The 18,831-nt window shown below is 27.1% G+C and overlaps 2 protein-coding genes across 3 annotated transcripts; both read right to left on the reverse strand.

The window, feature by feature from the left end:
- Positions 1 to 738: 738 nt before the first annotated feature.
- mTTF (mitochondrial transcription termination factor) lies at positions 739 to 18,055 on the reverse strand. Of its 2 annotated transcripts, XM_016055670.4 has the most exons (4): positions 17,760 to 18,055; positions 12,441 to 12,597; positions 4,281 to 5,251; positions 739 to 2,088 (listed from the first exon to the last, which is right to left on the reverse strand). In XM_016055670.4, exons 3-4 carry the CDS (start codon positions 5,226 to 5,228, stop codon positions 1,876 to 1,878), a joined length of 1,161 nt encoding a protein of 386 aa, XP_015911156.3. In that variant the 5' UTR covers positions 5,229 to 5,251; positions 12,441 to 12,597; positions 17,760 to 18,055; the 3' UTR covers positions 739 to 1,875. The 2 variants fall into 2 exon arrangements, with proteins under 2 accessions (XP_015911156.3, XP_015911157.3); XM_016055671.4 differs by lacking the exon at positions 12,441 to 12,597 and having other exon boundaries at positions 17,760 to 18,054.
- Positions 9,769 to 17,760, reverse strand: Ocrl (Oculocerebrorenal syndrome of Lowe). Its single transcript, XM_016055669.5, has one exon. The coding sequence runs from the start codon at positions 17,578 to 17,580 to the stop codon at positions 14,866 to 14,868; it is 2,715 nt and encodes a 904-aa protein (XP_015911155.2). The 5' UTR covers positions 17,581 to 17,760; the 3' UTR covers positions 9,769 to 14,865.
- Positions 18,056 to 18,831: the final 776 nt, after the last annotated feature.

Genomic DNA, 18,831 nt, shown 5'->3' on the forward strand with positions numbered 1-18,831 from the left:
ATATTAGTTAAGAGAAATTTGCTAACTTTTTTTATGCAAAATGTTTTTGTTTATGTGTTTATTTTAAATATATTAGTTAAACATTTTATTTGAAATTAGTTGATATTTTTGCATTTTTTTGAATCCATCCTATTTTTTGAAAATAATAATTTTATTTTTAAAATTTAATTATATTTTTAACAAATTCTCCCTTTTGATATAAAAGAAGAAATATTAAATTGCGCAATTTTATTTTTACTGTAATCAGTTATTTTTAAACTGTAAGCAAAACTCAACTAATGTTCCTAAATACAAATTAAAACTTTTTTAATGCCATGTTTAAACAAAAAGTAGCTATTGTTAAAAAAAAAATCTGCGTTTTTTAAAATTTACTAATGTTCTGTTTTCTATATGTCCTTCAAATTTATAATTACTTAATTTTCAAAAAAAATTAAATTCCAGGAAGTTTATGTGCTTATAATTATATAATACTAATTTTTTTTTCCGATAGTGTACAATGCATAAAAAAGTGAACACCGTTGTGACAACCATGGTAGCCGCTATCTTAAAAATAGAATCACAATAGTTTAGTTAAGAGAGCAATGTAAAGTTTGAACCACTTAATGTTTTTACTTTTTGCATATTTCTTTTAATCAAATTGAAAAATTTTTTGCATACAATTTCAAAATTCTCTTATCCAAAGATCATTCCATACAAATAATAATCTGTCATTTCTACTCTTATATTTAAGACCAGAAACACTGTTCAATATCTTTTATTAACAGCAAAAATTTAAGTTTATTAGAAAATATATTTGTAATTTTCATACATATATATCACTTATCAGTCAGCTTATTAACATAGATTTCAGGTATGACAATGTTTTAACAATTGGCAAAATAGTCGTTACGAGTTTGAGATTCCTTATTATTGAGGGTCACTTAAAATCAGCAATTCCCATGTTAAAATGCATTTTTTTCATACTTATTAAACCAAGGTTTGTAATGACTTAACCATGTTCATTATTAGCGAGTATCAGAAACAGTTCAGGCTGCAGCACTTTCTGTTGTAATCAATTTTGAAACTCGGAGAGAAAAATAATTTGCTTCCTAAGCAGAACGCAGCATATTTTTCTGTATGTAGGTCAATTTTTTTGGGCATTTGGTATAAAATCCTAATTCTCCAAGTGTTTAAAAAAATGATGCAGTTATAAAGTTTTGAAACCATGTACTACTTCTTAGAGGTTTTTATCTCATAAAACTTCTAAGAAGTCCTCTTTAGTCACAGGGTCATGGAGCACATATTTATAAAACCTAATAAATATGAGTTCCATGGCCCTGTGGCAAAAAAAAGTGATATCATTCATAAAATCATTTTAATACTGCTAAGTTAATTATGATATTTTAGAATTTTTTAAAAATATTAATAAAAGAAAATAGGAATTGCTTAACGTGAAATTTTTTTGGACTAAATAAGCTAAAGAATGTTTGATGTAGCAATTTATAGAAATAATAATTCATAAAAGTTTCAAAGGGCTTGGTTTGTTGTACACGAAATTTAATATTAAGAACCCACATACATGTACTGGATGTGTATCATCTGGTCTCCTCACAGCCAAGAGGTACTTAACTGATATTCCATCCTTTTACATACAAGAGCTAATTTAAAAATAAAGTTTGATATTACAGTATATAATATAATTTGCCTTTGGTATAATATTTGATACAGGCTTTTGTAGAATTAAAATCTACATCCAATTAAACTAGGCTAATGCAAACTTCATTTTTTTCTAAACAATTTCCAAACTACATGAAGAACGAAAACAAAATTATAACAAATTGTGTATTTATGATTATTTTAAATGCAATCATATTACATGAAACCAATTTTGTTTACTTATACATCTCCTTCACACTTTTTATATTTTTTGAGATTATTTTGAAATTTTTCTGATACCGCACATAGCTGTGGTATTGGCGGTAAAGTGCTTCGAACTTTCTGATATTCTTGAAGGCGTTGGTCCAAGGTTTCAATTTTGGCACTAAACACTCTGGGACAAAGTCTTACTTCTTGAGGAGTGTATCCTTTTTCAAACAAAAAATGGATGATCTATAAAGTAAAAAAAAAAATTGCAAAATAATAAGTTAATAAACAAAAATAAAATTAATCTTATTTCTTGTCTTTAAAAGATACAATTTTCACATGATTGGCAATAAAATAATAAAGAATTTCAAAATTTGTAAGAAAGAGAAAATGAAATCAAATTTTTAGCACACATAAAAGTTTAAAAGTTTGTTAAGGTCCATTATCCCTTTATTTTTTAGGTACATAAATATTGGTTTTGATTATTTTTTAAACTAAAATTAAACCAAAATTTGTGCAATTATAATGTATGCTATAATATAATTCATCTTAAAAGAAAAATAATTTAAATTATAAACATGTGACTGAAAAAATTAATAGTATGAGGAAAACTTGTTAAAACAATAAAGAATCTGAATACAATTTAAATATTTAACAAACATCACATAAATCAAATGTACCTGATTTAAACTACATATTTAACAAATTTTTGCCCAAAGGTGTGCAAACGCACCATTTCAATAGATATTTTTTTATTAAACGAATATTTTTCACTAATATTATTTTTCTGCTATTGTCAAGGGTTCTGAAGACATCGATAAAATATTAGTAATTCAATTAGAGGAAACACTTTCTGTTGATAAATTGTTAAACTAATCTAGCTTATTTACTTAAAACGGTTATTGACAAATGAAGTTTTTCGAAAATGTTTAATTATTCATTTTGAGATTTAATAAATGTTTTTAGGATGTATTAATGTTACAAGTTAGTAAGTAAAAAAAACAAGTATTAAACTAAATGGTTTGTTCATTGATTTAGTGAATGGCGCTTATGTGTACCATTTTATTTCTTAAATAAAATAGAATTTTTTATGCATGAATTTTTTTTGGTGTCTTAATGTAACGCAAGCTTATTTCAATTAAAAAAACACATTTTATAAAATTTCTATGCTTTGCCTAAAATAAAACTGTTTGTGAAGTCTTATTTTTATTCAATGAAACTAAATTTTCCCTTCCATTTACTGCAAAACAATTTTAAATATCTTCATTTGCACAATTTTTACTTTTTCTTAAAAATCAACTTGCAATAAATATGAGTTTTTAGATTAATAAAAATTATACATCAAACAGCTTTAAACAATTTTAAAAAATTTCCAGCTGAGTTATGCTTTCTATTTTATGAATTATATTCCTAGAAACAGCTATATAATATATCATAGTTGCAGTTTAAAAATATAAATAAACATAATAGAATATAAAATATAACATAATAGAATAAAATATCATAGTTGCAGTTTAAAAATAGAAATGTATGTAAATGGTTATTTTCGCTACTGACCAATGGCCAAAATCTAGCACATTTCTTTAACACTTAACACATTAGCAAAGTTATCCTTTAATTAGTATTGCAAACAGGTTCTATAAAACTTTTTTAATAAAAAATGTAAGATTATAGTTTCAATACTACGTTCTGCCTCACTAAAAAGTATTGAAACATTGTACACATACATTTCTACAAGCATAGGGAATTTCCCCCCCCAATAATCATGTCAATGAAGATAGTTAAAGTCGATAAACAGAATATAATACAGGGGGGATAGCCACCTTTTAAGAGCTAAAAGAATATTTTTAAGCGCTATATATGTTAACAAGATGCAAAATAGTTTTCAAAGACTTTACATGATCAAGAATAAAATAACTAGGTTTTGATAAAGAACTCTTTTCTTGATTGTGTTAGCCACCATAAAAAGATAGAGAGATTTTTGGTTCGATTTCAGAGGGTGGAAAATAAAACCTTAAATTGAGAATATCTTGCAAAATGCAGCTGAGTTGCACATGAGAGTGCAAGAATCTTACAGAACTCAGCTCAGTATATGTACATGCGGACCCACAAGTATCTCATCAAACATGTAAAATGATTGGCGCTTTCATACGCTACAAACCGACGGTACCTCGAAATGCATTGTGTTTGAATGAATTGTTAAAGCGTAGAATAGAACAATGTGAAAACCCTGCTTTGGCAAAAACGGCATGGTAAAAAAAATCTCATTTTCGAAAAGGGAAAATTAATCACTTTTTAAAAACACCTTTAAGGACTTTTAAAAAACGAAAATAAACACCTTTAAGAACTTTTTAAAAACAATATGCACCATGTAATATTCACATAACGTTAAACAAGTAGTGAATTTTGTTATAAAAATTAATGACTACCAACCTTACCTGATTGATTTTAATGGTATTTATTGTTTTTAGAAGTCTATTCTTTGCCATTAAATGCTTCACATACTCTTCACTACAATCTAGTTTAGTAGACAAATACTTAACAATATCATCTCCTTCTAAGATACGTTGAGTTTCTGTATCTTTGTTAAGTTTGGATACAAAAAACTTATTGGAGCAACGAAGCATCCACGGTTTTAATTTTAAACCAGCCTTTTCAGCAGCAGATATTCGATTGGACAACAGCATTTCATTATAATTAAATATCCAAAGATCTTTTACTAAGTCTTGTGGGTTTATCTCGGCACTTTTCAATACATTCATTTTATGATCCAATCTACTGAATGGCATTGTTAACAATGATGAGTGCTTTGCAAGGGCAGGAATCAATTCTTCGATGGGAGTTTCCAGATGATGAGTCAAATATAAAATGCGATTAGGAAAACCCGTAATCTCATGCTTGTCTTCTTTTGCCTGCTGGGCAGCATTACGAAGCGATTGAAGTGAAAGGTTCATAAAAGGTATCAATTCCAAAATATCTGAACCTAACTCAGCAATTTGCAGAACTTTCATGTATGAGCTGTTTGAAGGTGTTAAAAAGTTCAAACATTTGTCCTTGATATCACTTATTTTGTATCCTTTAGATACAAGGAAGTCTAAAACTTTGATCAATTCTTGTTTACAGAGTTCATTAGAATTTTCTGTCACTATGAGATCTGCTAAATGTTGAATTTCTTCAGCTGCACTTTTTTTATTTAAACTCTGAGATGTATGCATTTTTTTAATGTTGGTACATCTCTCAAAAGAAAGGTAAGAGTTTATGTTCATGTATAAAAGTACTTTTCTTGGCACAAAAAAGGATTGAAAACAATTGCTTGTTCTTTGTTTTACAATATTACTAAATATATTATTTCTTAAAATGAAGTTAAGAGACTTGTAGAAACCCATTTTACAGTCAAATTAATTATGTTCTGAAAAAAAGAAAAGAAAACATATAATATAAAACCTAATTTATTAATTAAAACAAAACAGACACTAAACAAATTAAAGGATAAAGCACTATTGAATAAATAAAAAAAAAAATATCAAAGTCAATATTTGTAATGTGACTAGACTTTCTGATTTTTATTAAATTTCCCAGCTTTTTGCAACTGTTATTTTAAATTTTTCAGTTCTACTTAATCATACATATAAAATATTTCACAAAACTTTTTCACCACTTTTGAATATGAAAATAAACAATCTTTTTAAACATTGTTACAAAAATAAGTATATAAGTTTTTTATATTGAAGACTAAAATTTATGAATTTGATAGTGATTCAACAATAAAATCTAACTTATCTTATACAACCTTTTTATATAATTTTATAAGTTTAATAAAGGCATAAATTAGGCAAAAAATATTTATTACATTTATATTTATTAAACTGAACTAAAATCAAATTTTAGAAAATACCTTTCTTTCATCAATCATCAAATCAATCTTTGCAAAAAAATTAGAGTTTAAGATTAGGTACTTTAAAATTAGATTGAGGTACCAACTGAAACTAATTTCTTTTTGGTGATTTTTTGGTAGTTTAAGTCAATTGTTTGACATTTCTGTTTTTTAGATTGACAAAATTGTAAAATTTTCCCTATTTTATTTTAAAATTTTAAACTTTTTAAACCTACCTGATTTTTTCCCGTTTTGTGGTCACCGTATAAAGTGATGAGAATGAAATCATTCTTAATAAACTAATTTTGTAATTTAATTTTAACTAAGCAATGTAAAATTAACCTAATTGTTCTCACATTAGTTGATTTTGAACAAATGATAAAATATAAGATATTTTTCTTTGTAAAATACACATAAATAAGAATAGGCTATGTTTTTGAATTATACTTAAACAATAATCAGATTACATCACAGTTGTAATTTAGTTAATTAAAATGCAAGTGAAATTGAGAGAAACTGAAAACATAGTGAAAGTAATTTCAAACACAATCTCAACCTGTATGATAATAATTTTAACAAGTAATGTAACATAAATCGAATTGTTCAAACATTTTTTTTTTTCTTCTGTGAATATACTTAAATAAGAACAGAATTGAAGCTATAATCTAGTTTGGTGGTACACAAGCGAAAATTATAGGAGACATAGAAAAAGAAATTTGAGCCATACAATTTCAAAATTAAAATGAAATAGTATAATTATGATTTTAACAAAATGAAGTAAAATAATTTAAGTCAATGTACTTTCACAGGAAAAAAAGTGCAAAATATACTTGAGTAATGAGAGAACATAAGCTATCATCTGGTAGGAAAATTACAAATATTTATTCTAGAATGAAATTGTGAGAAAACACAATGAAAAACAATAGCAAGCAAATTTTGAAGTTGACACGAAACTATATAAATTATGAAAAAAATAATAAAAATAAATCACTTTGACATTAGCTGATTTCAAATTATTAAAAAATAATAATTTTCCTGGGTGAAATATACTTAAATGATGATAGGGCTAAAACTATCTTCTGGCACGATTTGAAAATCTAAGCACAAGAATAAAATTGAGTCAAAATATAAAAGAAGAAAATTGTTAAATTTTTTCCAATTAAAAAAAATTCTTAAGATGTTTTCCATTGTAAAATATATTAGAATAGGGTTTGAATCAAGGTTATCTGGTTTAAAAATCAGAATAAAAGTATCTTGGTAAGAATGAAACTGAAACAAATATTTTAAGAATTAAACATGAAAAATGCCATTAAACTTAAAAAAAAAACACTACATTTATGACAAAATAAAGACATTTTTTTGGAACAGTATATATGCGTACCATACTACTTATAAAAATGGCTAACTAAAAAGTATAATTTGCTTTACTTAAGTGTAATAAAAGTCCCTAAATTGGAACTAGCAAATTTTTATTTCTAGTAACATTATCAATTAAAATAAAAAGATATTGGATCAAAAATCCAAATCTTTTAGCTCTACAAATATAATTTTTAAAAAATACATATTTATATTCTTAGATAAGAGTACATGCCAAAAATCAGAAATATCAAGACAAAAAAAAAAAAAAAAAAAAAAAGCAAAAAAATAGGTCAAAATATTTTTATCAAGAAAATTAGGACAACTATGAACCTTGTATTAATCAAGAAAAACAAAAATTTTAAATTGCAGAAATAAAAATATTTGAGGACAAACTTGTGTACTAAACAATTAAATCTTTATCGATGGATTTAGAGAAAATCATCAGCTTATTTAATAATCACATTTGCTGAAGTAGGATCTATTTTAAAAAGAATAAGTTTTTATTATTAAACGTATAAAAATAAAATTCCTTAAAAAGAGAAACTTTATTGATTATTATCAAATAGAAAAGTTTTTTAGAGTGTTTAACAGTTTAAAAAAAGTCAATTCAATTAAGCTATAGTTTTTGTAGTGAACATTAATGAATCAATTAAAAATAATTTTTTAACACTAAACTCATAAGCAGTTTATTTATTTTTTGCATTTCCCAATTAATATATGTAGTATTTTACAAACTAATTTCTGGAATGTAGGGAAATATTTAATTAACTATACTACTGATGTTTTATTGATATATCTTATAATATGTACTCAAAATTGTAAAATCAGTGTTATAAACTACATTTGAGAAAAATTAATAAAAAGAAAACACAAAGGAGGTGGAAAGATTACTGTGGTACTTTTGGATCACAGTAGCAGTGTAACAACATTATGAATGCACACAAGATGTAATAACTTTATGAATACAAGTACACAGTTTTATTTTATTATTATTACTTTTTTTGTAGCAAATATTCCTGTTGCTTTAAACATTTTCTATAGAAATAAGTAATTGAATACTTTCTTTTAAAAAATCGGACTTTTATTGCATTACCTTTTTTTAACATTGAACTGAATTGACTTAAATGTGGGGTCTAATGACAAAATGTCTAAAAATTAATCAGTAGTTTGGAAATATCAGTTGTAACAAAGATGAAATGTGTGCCAGGATAGTTTTAACATGTGTTGAAAGAGGCATTGGATAACCGAAAGATCAGGTGTCAGAGTTCTACTGTATTATTAAAATTCACACTCTTAAAAATATCTTTCTTAGGAAATATAACAGCTTTTAACAGTACTTTGTCTGCCGGTGACAAAAATGGAATAAATAATATTTCTTCCTTTTTAATATTCAAGGTATTGATAACCAGCTCTATTTTGGACTTCCCATATCACTTTTAGGTCATTTGAGCTTTCCTTCATTTCATTAAGTGTTGTTTACTGCTGTACGTGCTTTTAGAAAAATGATGTTAGATATGAATTCAAAGAAAAATTTTTTCCAACACAAAAATAATCAACCATACATTGACTGACATTTTTTTTCCAATTATTGTAACATATTTTTTTTAAAGTTTTTATTTTCTATTTTATTTTGTGACATGAAGAAAATGACACTAATATATAATTTAAAAAGAAAAAAAATTAAAATTCAGATGAGAAAATTTTTTTTGAAAAGGAACACCAGAGCGTTGTCACTCTTATTGACACAAGGCACACATCTTTTAAGATAAATTTATTTATTTATAGCATTGTTCTATAATACATTGTGTTCTTTTATTGAATATGTATTAATTACAATATAACCATACAGTTTTTTCTGCTTTTAATGGTTTACTCATTTTTCTTCAATTGAAGAATATCAATTAAATATTCACATCAGATTTAATTTGACCGCTAATTAGGTTAGTTTATAAATAAGCCTAATGCATTACTAATATAATGTTATCATATAATATTTCATTATACAATTAAGTATATTTATACTTACAATATAGTAATGATAACTACTGTACACTATCTGTACAGATATGAAATGAAATAATCATAGTTATTTTATGCATCCTATAATACCTTTCCAAAAGGTATTAAAGTATTACACATTTTACTGAGAACCAGGAAAAAATGGATGGATATGATTAATTGGAAGCACAGATTATAACAGGAAAACAATTACGCTGTAGAACCAGGACTAAATGAATCTCATATACCGAAGTAAAGTTAACATAACTATAACATCACTTAATATAATTTTTGCTACAAACAAAGTAATTGTCAGGAATTCTTAATTCCATCATTAATATAACTTCTTAAAAAGGTTAGGTAAAAAATCATCTAATCATTATCAACTTTGACAGATAAAAACCAAACTTTAAGAATGTTTTTTGAAACTCTTCCACAAGAAAAAATAAAAAATGTCACAATTCTGATCAACTTTTGATTCATGTAATAGCATTTAAAAAAAAGAAGTTTCCCTTTCGATGAAAATTATTAAAAATCAATGAAAAATACTCGATTTTTGCCAAAATGAGCTCATAGTTATCCAATAAGCTTTAATGAGCCCAAACTAATTTTTAACTCGAAGACTCTTCATAATCCAGGTTCTACTATATCCACTTTTACAAAAATTATAACATTCTAATTTAATAAAAGAATAATTGAAAAACAAAACATAGATAAAAATTCTTTATAGTAAAAACATTAAAGTTTTTCAAATTATAAAACAGCCCAAAATGGTAAATAAATCTATAATATAAAATAACGAAAAAAAGTAAATAATGAGTTCCACAGTTCATATCATAGTAAAATAAAATATACACCAAGTGAAAAATAATATTTTTCTCATAAAAAATATGGTTTTAAAAAGAAATTGTAAATAAAAAAGAACTTCAATTATCTGAACTCTAATTATCTGGATAACCTTGATGAATAAAATGAAACAAACAATGGGATTTTAAGGATAGATATAGTAAATTTGATGCAGTAAGTTAAATTTGAAGTGGTTAGATGTTATCAAAAGAACTAAAACCAGTGAAAAATGTAAAAATGGGAGAAAATCAAGTTTTTGAAGTCATAACTTATTAGATGAGTAAATTGAGACAGGGTAGGTGAAAATATTTACTTTTATGCAACTAACTTAAATAATACTACATATTTAATAAAAATAGAGTCTTCAGCCTTTATTAAATGATAAAAAATTATAGGCTACAGAACAATTGATATATAAATATAATTAACATTAATATCATGAAAGTGAGTTTTGATTATCATATAATATATAATGCCATTTAATCAGAGCATAGCAAAATTATTCCTGCTCGACAGTTCAAACTGGGACAGAGCTGGGGCCAGGGTGGGTCTGCTGCTGGTCCGACGTGTGTAAGCTGCTGATCATACACACGTCTGACAACTGTTGGTAAAGTGTTAAACTACATTAACAAGGCAAGAAAATCGAACAGTATTATAAATTAAGTCTGGTAGAATAAATAACAGAAAAGAGTAGGCAATATAGTTGGATATCTAAAGAGAGCAAGCTTCTTGAGGAAAGTAGATAGAAGGCAAGTATAAAGGCAGCTTTAAAATTCCGAGGCATCTTTGAGTTAGATTTCAGTGGTGAGAAGTTATCAGTAAATCCAATGCAGAAGAAAATATTGCACAATTAAAAAAAAAAAAAAAAAACCTCTTTCAGATATTTAAATATCTAATCTAATTAATCCATAATTGGAGTTTGACCACATTATAAAACATAAAAAACTTTTATATCAGTACACAAAATGCATAATTAAAATTAACAATAGTACTAACAATAAAAAGTAATATAAGATTCTTTTGAACTTCGGTTTTCCAAAATTTAGATAAGTATTTAATAAATAAGCAAATGTTACATATTACAAAAATAAATAGAAGAAACATTTACTTTTACAGTAAATTTAAACAAAGGAAAAAAAAATGTTCAAGTGCTTAATGTATATTTTGAATTTACTTAATATATGTTTCTTTAAATACATGAAAAAATATCATAAAATGGGTATCCTTTTAGTTGAAATACGTTTTTAATGTAATAATGAAAGGAATTGCAATTGATTTTTAAACTTGGCCATACTACTAAGATACCTGGAGATCTTTGAGTGCAAATTAATAAATTTTTCAATCAGTTTAATAAATTAAAATAGGATTTCGTCTTCTAGTTGAGCATGATATAATTTGTAAATGGTTATAAAATTAAGATGAACTTGCAAAGTGTTATTAACTAAAGCTAACATCAAGTTAAAAAGGAAAAAAAAAAAAAAAAATCATTTAAATAACATTTGATTGAATGGTTTGATTTTCATTTATGAAGTTGGAGTTTTCTTAACTAAAATTGAAGGACTCACTTTGGATATGTTAATTATGTTTTATTAAGTTTTAAGTAAATTCTGAAATTAGATAAGATAATTTCTCAGAATAAACAAGTTTTCATATAGTTGTCTATTTCAAATTCAAAACAGTAAAATAAATGGAGGTGTAATCATCATTAGATTTCATAATAGCAATAGCACTTGAAAGAAAAATCAGTTGGGAAAGGAGATAACATGGTAAAATCTATTTTCCCCCCAATACTTTATAATTCTATATTTAAAAATTTTAGTTAAAATAAAGATAAGTATACAAAATTAATTTTTCTTGAAATTATTTACAGGAAATGTACTACAGTTACACAGCCAAACCACTATAAGGCTTGCCAGTAAAAATAAATAAATAAAATCAGATTGAGACATGCAATTTTACCATTGATTCAATTTGTTCATCATTGTTGGTTAGTAGAAAACTTTGGAAACTGAGCGAAGGCACTTTAATTTCATCGAAAAAGGATTCTTAGAAATTTATTATTTTTAAGAATTGAAAAAAAAAAGATAAAAAATAAGAAAAGGAATAAAATAGTCATATAACCCTGATTTCACAGGCTTAAATCCTAAATACAATAACAAAAATGTCACACATAATTAAGCACATAAATTGTGCTTGAAAAAAGAAAGGAATAGTAAAATCGTACTGGAGAACCTATTTATTAGATATCATACAATATAAATTATATGATAAGAGATACAGTATAAATATGAATAAAATACCAGTATTATTTATTACAAAACATGGCACAGATAGGAAACAAAAGTATTAAATGAAGAACAAGTAAACAATGCATTTAAAGCATTACCCTAAAAGCATTTAACAATATATACATGTTTTAATAAAAAGTGAGAAATAAATATAATATTAAATATAAGAGTTTGCATATTAAATATAACAGTTTAAATTTTGGTAGCAATGGAAATTTAAAAAAACAGCTCACCTCAACGTTCTTGATTTAGTTTAAGAAGGGTAGTCAAACACTTTTTTTCTAAATATATATCATCTAATCAAAATCATCAAATTTATTGGAGATTTTGCATCATTAGAGAAGGAAGAGAATAAAAGACACTCATCACTCTTTTTATTGATTTCAAAACCTGCAAAATTAGCTTTTGTAAATTGTCAGAAAAATATAAACCACTATATCGAAAGTGATCATTATTTTAAAAATAAAAATGAGAAACATGCAAACATAATCCTCATTATATAATTTTACACATTATGTGTTCTGCAGAGTAAAAAAAAAAAAAGTTGTAAAGACAGATTTTGGCAGCAGTAACTAAAATGTTTAAAAACTGCATCATAGATGAAATTTTTTGTTTTAAAATTTCTTTTAAAGCTTGTGATAAAAATGTGAAGCAAGCACTTGGGACAAGTGAAATAAGGTTTTTCTCAAAAAAGAAATAGGCAAGATTTACACATGTCCAAATTTTATTTTGATAGATTAATAATAAGCAATTGGAAAAATGGACAGTGAAGCGAAATGTATTTTTTAACTTACATTTTTAACTTTCACTTTTTAAAGTTTCAACTTATCACAGGAATTTAACAATCATATAAAGAGATTGCTTTTGTTTTAGCTCCAATTTTATAGAAATTAATGCTATTTGACAGAAAGCTGTAATTTCTTTCAAAATAAATACTAATACTCTCTTTATAGTAGCAACATGTAAAGAAAACAGTGAGTTTTTAAACAGCCACATATTAATTTCAACAATGATCAGCTTGCAAATGGAGGTTAAGATTTATAATCAGACTATTTAATAGACTCTGAGGTACTAGACACAAACACTTTTAAGAAAAACTAAAAATAGGAATCTAAATATCTATTTATTTGTAATTCAGACTCGTAGCTAGGTGATAATATTTAGAATGGGGGGTGTCTAAATATTTGTAAAAAAAATTTCTGACTGTATAGATATATAATTTTTATTCTGAAATAAAAAAAAATTTGAAATGTGTGAACCACGTTTTAGTTACGCCTCTGCTTATAATGTTAAACGCATATTTAATGGCACAAATTAAGAAGTTTTAAAACTATCAATTTTGTTGTAAAACATGTTGTGAGAGATGTAACACAGATTTATTCTATTTCCTTAAGTCTCAAAATAAGTCAGTTTTTAATAAAAAAAAAGATTTATTGTATTTAGGTTTCTTATGTTAACATACATTGTGAACTATATTTTTTCCAAATTTACAGAAATGTCACAATAGATAGTCTAATACAGTAAACATATAATATTAGTCAGCAAAATGTAAGAATTAGGCAGTTTTCAATAGATGTGCTATAAAAAGGTCGATGTTTACAATACATTTTAAAGCTCATTCTTCCAAATTTATAGTCACAGAACAAGTTAATTCAGTAAACCTTCTTGCAATATGTTGTTTTTAGTAAATTTAAAAATAAAATGCTTTAAAATTTCAGCTTTAATACATATAAATAGTTGCTATCCTCATACGATTCTTGCTGTACATAGTTATCAATAATGTGGCAAAAATGTTGATTAATTTAAAATGTCAGTTGGATTAATAAATATATTGAATAACCTAATTAAATTGTTATCTGCAACCTAATTACACTTATATTTTAATATATACTAAACTTTTTCAGAAAATGAGACTTCATAGTTAATACAATGTATATAGCTATTAGATTCTTTATATGTTTATCAGAAATATTAATTGTTTAAGTTAATATTAGTTTTTAAATCATTATTTCTCAGAAACTATACATTCAATTGATTTCTATAAAATTTAAAAAATAACCAGCATAAATATATAGAACTTTGTTAACATATCAACTTAAAAAAATACGGACAAATGAAAAAAAGACATTAGATTAAGGCTATCTCTAATAATGTTACACTGGAAATAAAAATTATGCATATTTATTTCTCACATTTTAATAATTTGAAAAGTAAATAAATATACAATTTCACCAATACATTAAAATAAATCAAGTAAAAATACATATAATTTTCCCTTATTTTCCAAAAATTATTAAGTTATTTGTTGTAAAAGAAAGTTTTAACTCACTAAACATTTGTTCATACAATAAATTTCTATGCAGACTAGATAAACATAGGCTCATATTGAGATTTATGTTTTATAGCAAGAAACAGTGTTAAATTATAATTTTGTATTAAAATCAACAAATGATTTAGTAAAATCTTAAGTACAGTTTGTTTTGATATACTTTGACAATATATTTTTGTAGTCTCAGCTCATTATAGATTTTTTAAGCACAACCTTCACATTTATTTAAACTGGTCCCATTTGAAATAGGTATGTTTAAATTGTCATTAATTACAAGTTTTCATCAAAATCACCTTGCTTTATTAAAACGATTAGCAATACATTGAAAGTTAAATATCATCCAAGTCATTCATGAGAAAATGGAATATAAATGTAGCTTTCTTTCGCTCTGCTGCTTGCTGATTGATTTTTTTCGCGGATGTCGACGTTTGGCTGTCATTCACGGGTTCACGAAGCAAAATTTCGCCAAAGATTGTGGCCAGCAACTTTCCATCCAGTCTGTTCGATGTACCGTGATGAAGAATCTCTCTCAAAAATGATATTAAATATCTGAAAACACTACGATGAACTCGAGGGATTTCGTTGACAACATTTCTACAGCTGATAAAATTATTCGAACAGTCCAAAGATTTGTAATAAAACTCGTAAGGAATAACAGGCTCCGCAAGAGCTTCCAGAAACAAAAGGAATGATTCAGCCACTGAATGAATCTGACACTGTCCAAGCTCATAAATACCATTATCTAATTTATCTCTTATTTTTTGAAGCTCATATCGAAGTCCAGGCTGCAAAAACAAATCTTCCTGCGTTAAACCAAACTTATACAAATGGTCGATGAGAACCCATATCTCCTTAGGAATTTCAAATTGCTGTGGCTTGACTTTGGTATTTGTAGCTATGCTATTTTCTAATTCAAATAATTCCTCTGTAGATACTTCTGATACAGGTACTGATAATCTTACTAAAGCTTCTAATGATGCACCAAAACAACCAGGGACATAAGTACCAGAAACGGTAATAAACAAATCTTTACCTCCTTCCAGATGAAGAACTAATATATCATAAATTTTATCTTTACCAGCGTTTAATTTGTAAGCTATTCTCTTGTCAACAAGCACTTCTAAATCTACATCACATTTTTCTCCAGGTTTTAGGAAAGACATGTATGGTTTGATGCTAAGCCAATCTTTGCAGTATCGAGTATCATTCAACTTTTTCTTAAACTCGAATTGAACGGGAACCTGGCCAGTATTAGCAATTGTTAATGATTGCACCTTAGGTTCGATGAAGTGAACCTTGCCAAAATTTATTTCCAATTTATCGAGGGTCACCTGAGGAAGAAATTCGTTCTCTAGCTTATCCAGCTTTTTCATTACTTCTTCATAAATCTTTCTGTATTTGGCAACATCAACAACTTTCACTTGGGATTCAAAAACAGAACTGACACATTTATGATCACTGTTAAGTAAAGTTGGATGGCTTCTGTAAACCAACTGTTTTATGTTGTTTCCTTTCCACAGAATTCGATCACACCAAGCTGGTGGCCTATTTTTTTCACTTGAATCCCAGCTGTTTGTACCTGTATCATATTTATAAGTAGGGTTGAAAGTGATTAGGCCTTCCGTAAAACCAACAAAAACTTTTTTCAATTTATTTTGGATAGTGAGTTGATCGTGCTCGAGTAAAACTGAATAAGCTTTTTTCTCAACGAGAGCCTTAACTTGCTCATTGTCTAAATCCATAATTCTGTAATTCATATCCCCCATCCAATAAATATGATCATGGTCCTTGATATATTTAGGAGGTTTGAACTGATTGAATGTTATTCTTGAGCAAATGTCGTTGTAATCTTGATTGCGTCTTTCGCATTCATCCATGTGGGCAGCTAAATGACAGTTAACAAAGCAAATTGGAGTTCGATGGAAATCTAAGCGAACCGCAACACCGCCTTTATTGCCTAACCTTCCCATGATTCCAGTCCCTACAGTTTCAGCAGCAACATTCTTTATGTGCTCAATTAGTTCTTCCTTAGCAAATACGATCATCATCATCCCGACTAATCTGATTAATTTAACCATTTTGTACTTTGCTTTTTCGTGAAGACCAGCTTTTACTGCTTCTAACCATTCTTCTTCTTTTGGGGTATCAGCAAAAAGGTAAGCTTCTTTACTGAGATCCAACTCCTGAAATCCAACAACACAAAAGTCTGGAGGATCAGGATCTACTGCAAGCCAGTCTTGTAGATTGTCTTTAGGAGGAAGACCATTAACATTCCAAGTACCCATGAATACAGTATAGGTTTGCAGGTACACATAGTCGTCTTCTCGCATCGTCATCTGAAGACGAATAACACTTTCTCTTGCTGCTAATGGAGTCACACCAAGAGCAATGCTTTGCCTAGGTAAATTACCGAATTCAGGAGACTGCATCGGGCCTTTCGAGAGATCAGACTCGCTGTGTGCTGCCATCAAGTGTGGAAAATATGTATTTTCAAAATCAGACTGGCTGTCATCACAATTCATGGAATTTACAGATTGGGTATCAAGCGAAAGATTGTTTAAGCTTTCTACTTCATCAAGAAAAAATGTAGACTCTTTGATCAAAGGTATTGGTTGATACCTCTGGAGCCACTGGTAATCAGGTGCAGGTCCGATTCTAAGAAAAAACGATTCAGATGCTTTAGAAATTTGCGAAAAGAATGCTTTGGCTTTAGGGTTATAAGGTAGTTCGAATAATAACTTATGTTTTCCGTTGGTAATTTTCAAATAAACATTATCATCTGAGCTAGAGTCACCACCCGTAGTTTCAATGTCGCACCTAAATGAATCATTAACTGCAACAACTTTCTCAATGCGAAAATAATCTTGATTAAGGGTTGAAGTTCGTGTTTGCACAAGAACTAAGATACCATGTTCATCTGAATGTTGTACAAGTGCAACAACACGACTTGATTTAACCCAATCTTGAACAAGACCGGCTTCGATAGCACAAACAACTTTATCACCGTCACACAAAAGCGCTTGTATACCTTGAATCAGATCCATGACTATGTCAGTTAATATATATCATAAACACACTTATAGATATTTAACTAAATGAAAGTTTCAAGATACGTTTCCTTAACATGAAATCTGAAGTGCTTAAAAACGTTTCTTTACACGATCACTAAAAGAAATAAGAAGTTAATAGTACACATACGAGAAATATATTATTTAAAACTCACACTAAAAGACACATTATTTCTAAATATGCATCACATCATTCGTTTAAAAGATTGAAGAACGAAACAAGTGCCTATTTACAAAATATTCGATATCGATTCCACCCAACCGACCAGAGAATAGTTGTATTTTGCTTTCGGGTGGCGAATTTGTGTGCTTTTAAAGAAGTAATAACAATACATTTAACAATTTTCGATTTTAACTCGTTCCTCCAGTTTTAATCTTTTTTCTAACACTTTTGTACATTTTACGAAACACAACGCGTTGAAAATTGATGCGTTATTATTCGCTATCCATTTACCAAAAACAACCTTTTACTTTACTTTAAGTACTTTAAAAATTAGAATGTTTCATTTTCAGAAATAAAATTATTATTTTAAGCGTCATTTCACTATTTGAAAAGGTTTCTGTTCTTTTACTTTCCTTTCCATTCCAGTTAGGGACCATTCACACTGAATGCGAAAAATTCGTGATTGCGAATTCGGAGCTGCGAATGAGAATCTGATTGGTAAAATATATTTTCCCTTCAAAAACTTCTCGTTTGCAATTTATCTCTATTGTTTATAATTATTTTTGAAATAGAAACTACTGCGTGACATTCCAACTGCTAATGAAAGTTAGGGAAAATATCTTGTATGCAAAAAAGTTAATTTATTTTTTGCTTTAGAAGAAATAAAACTCAAAATTTATGTTGTTGTTGTTGCTGTTAATTTACGTCGCACTAGAGCTGCACAATGGGCTATTGGCGACTGTCTGAAACATGAACATAACAATGCATGATGAATTTAAAAATCAATCGCAAAAAAAAAAAAAAAAAAAAAAATTCCTATTTATTTTTCAAAAATAAGATGAGTGCAATTTTTTTCCTGAATAGGGTTGTACTTTTTCATCAGAGAATTATAAAAAAAAGGGAAAAGTTTTTAAGCAAAATGTAAGTTTTATTTTTGATAGAAAGTTATAAAATGCATCGAAAGTTAGGAAATGTGTCAATGTTCAGAATATTCATGGAGTTACAAGTAAGCATCTTGATAGAAAATACATAATACAACATGAGGTTGCATTTTCAGAAACTCA

This window comes from Parasteatoda tepidariorum, chromosome 8, assembly GCF_982258835.1.
Source record: "Parasteatoda tepidariorum strain Cologne lab strain chromosome 8, Ptep-v5.0, whole genome shotgun sequence".
Classification (NCBI taxonomy): domain Eukaryota; kingdom Metazoa; phylum Arthropoda; class Arachnida; order Araneae; family Theridiidae; genus Parasteatoda; species Parasteatoda tepidariorum.

Coding starts and splice junctions, on each gene's coding strand:
- mTTF (XM_016055670.4), bottom strand. CDS start 5,228: ATGGGTTTCTACAAGTCTCTTAACTTCATTTTAAGAAATAATATATTT. Junction 2,089..4,280: donor ATACCATTAAAATCAATCAG/GTAAGGTTGGTA, acceptor TTTACTTTATAG/ATCATCCATTTTTTGTTTGA.
- Ocrl (XM_016055669.5), bottom strand. CDS start 17,580: ATGGATCTGATTCAAGGTATACAAGCGCTTTTGTGTGACGGTGATAAA.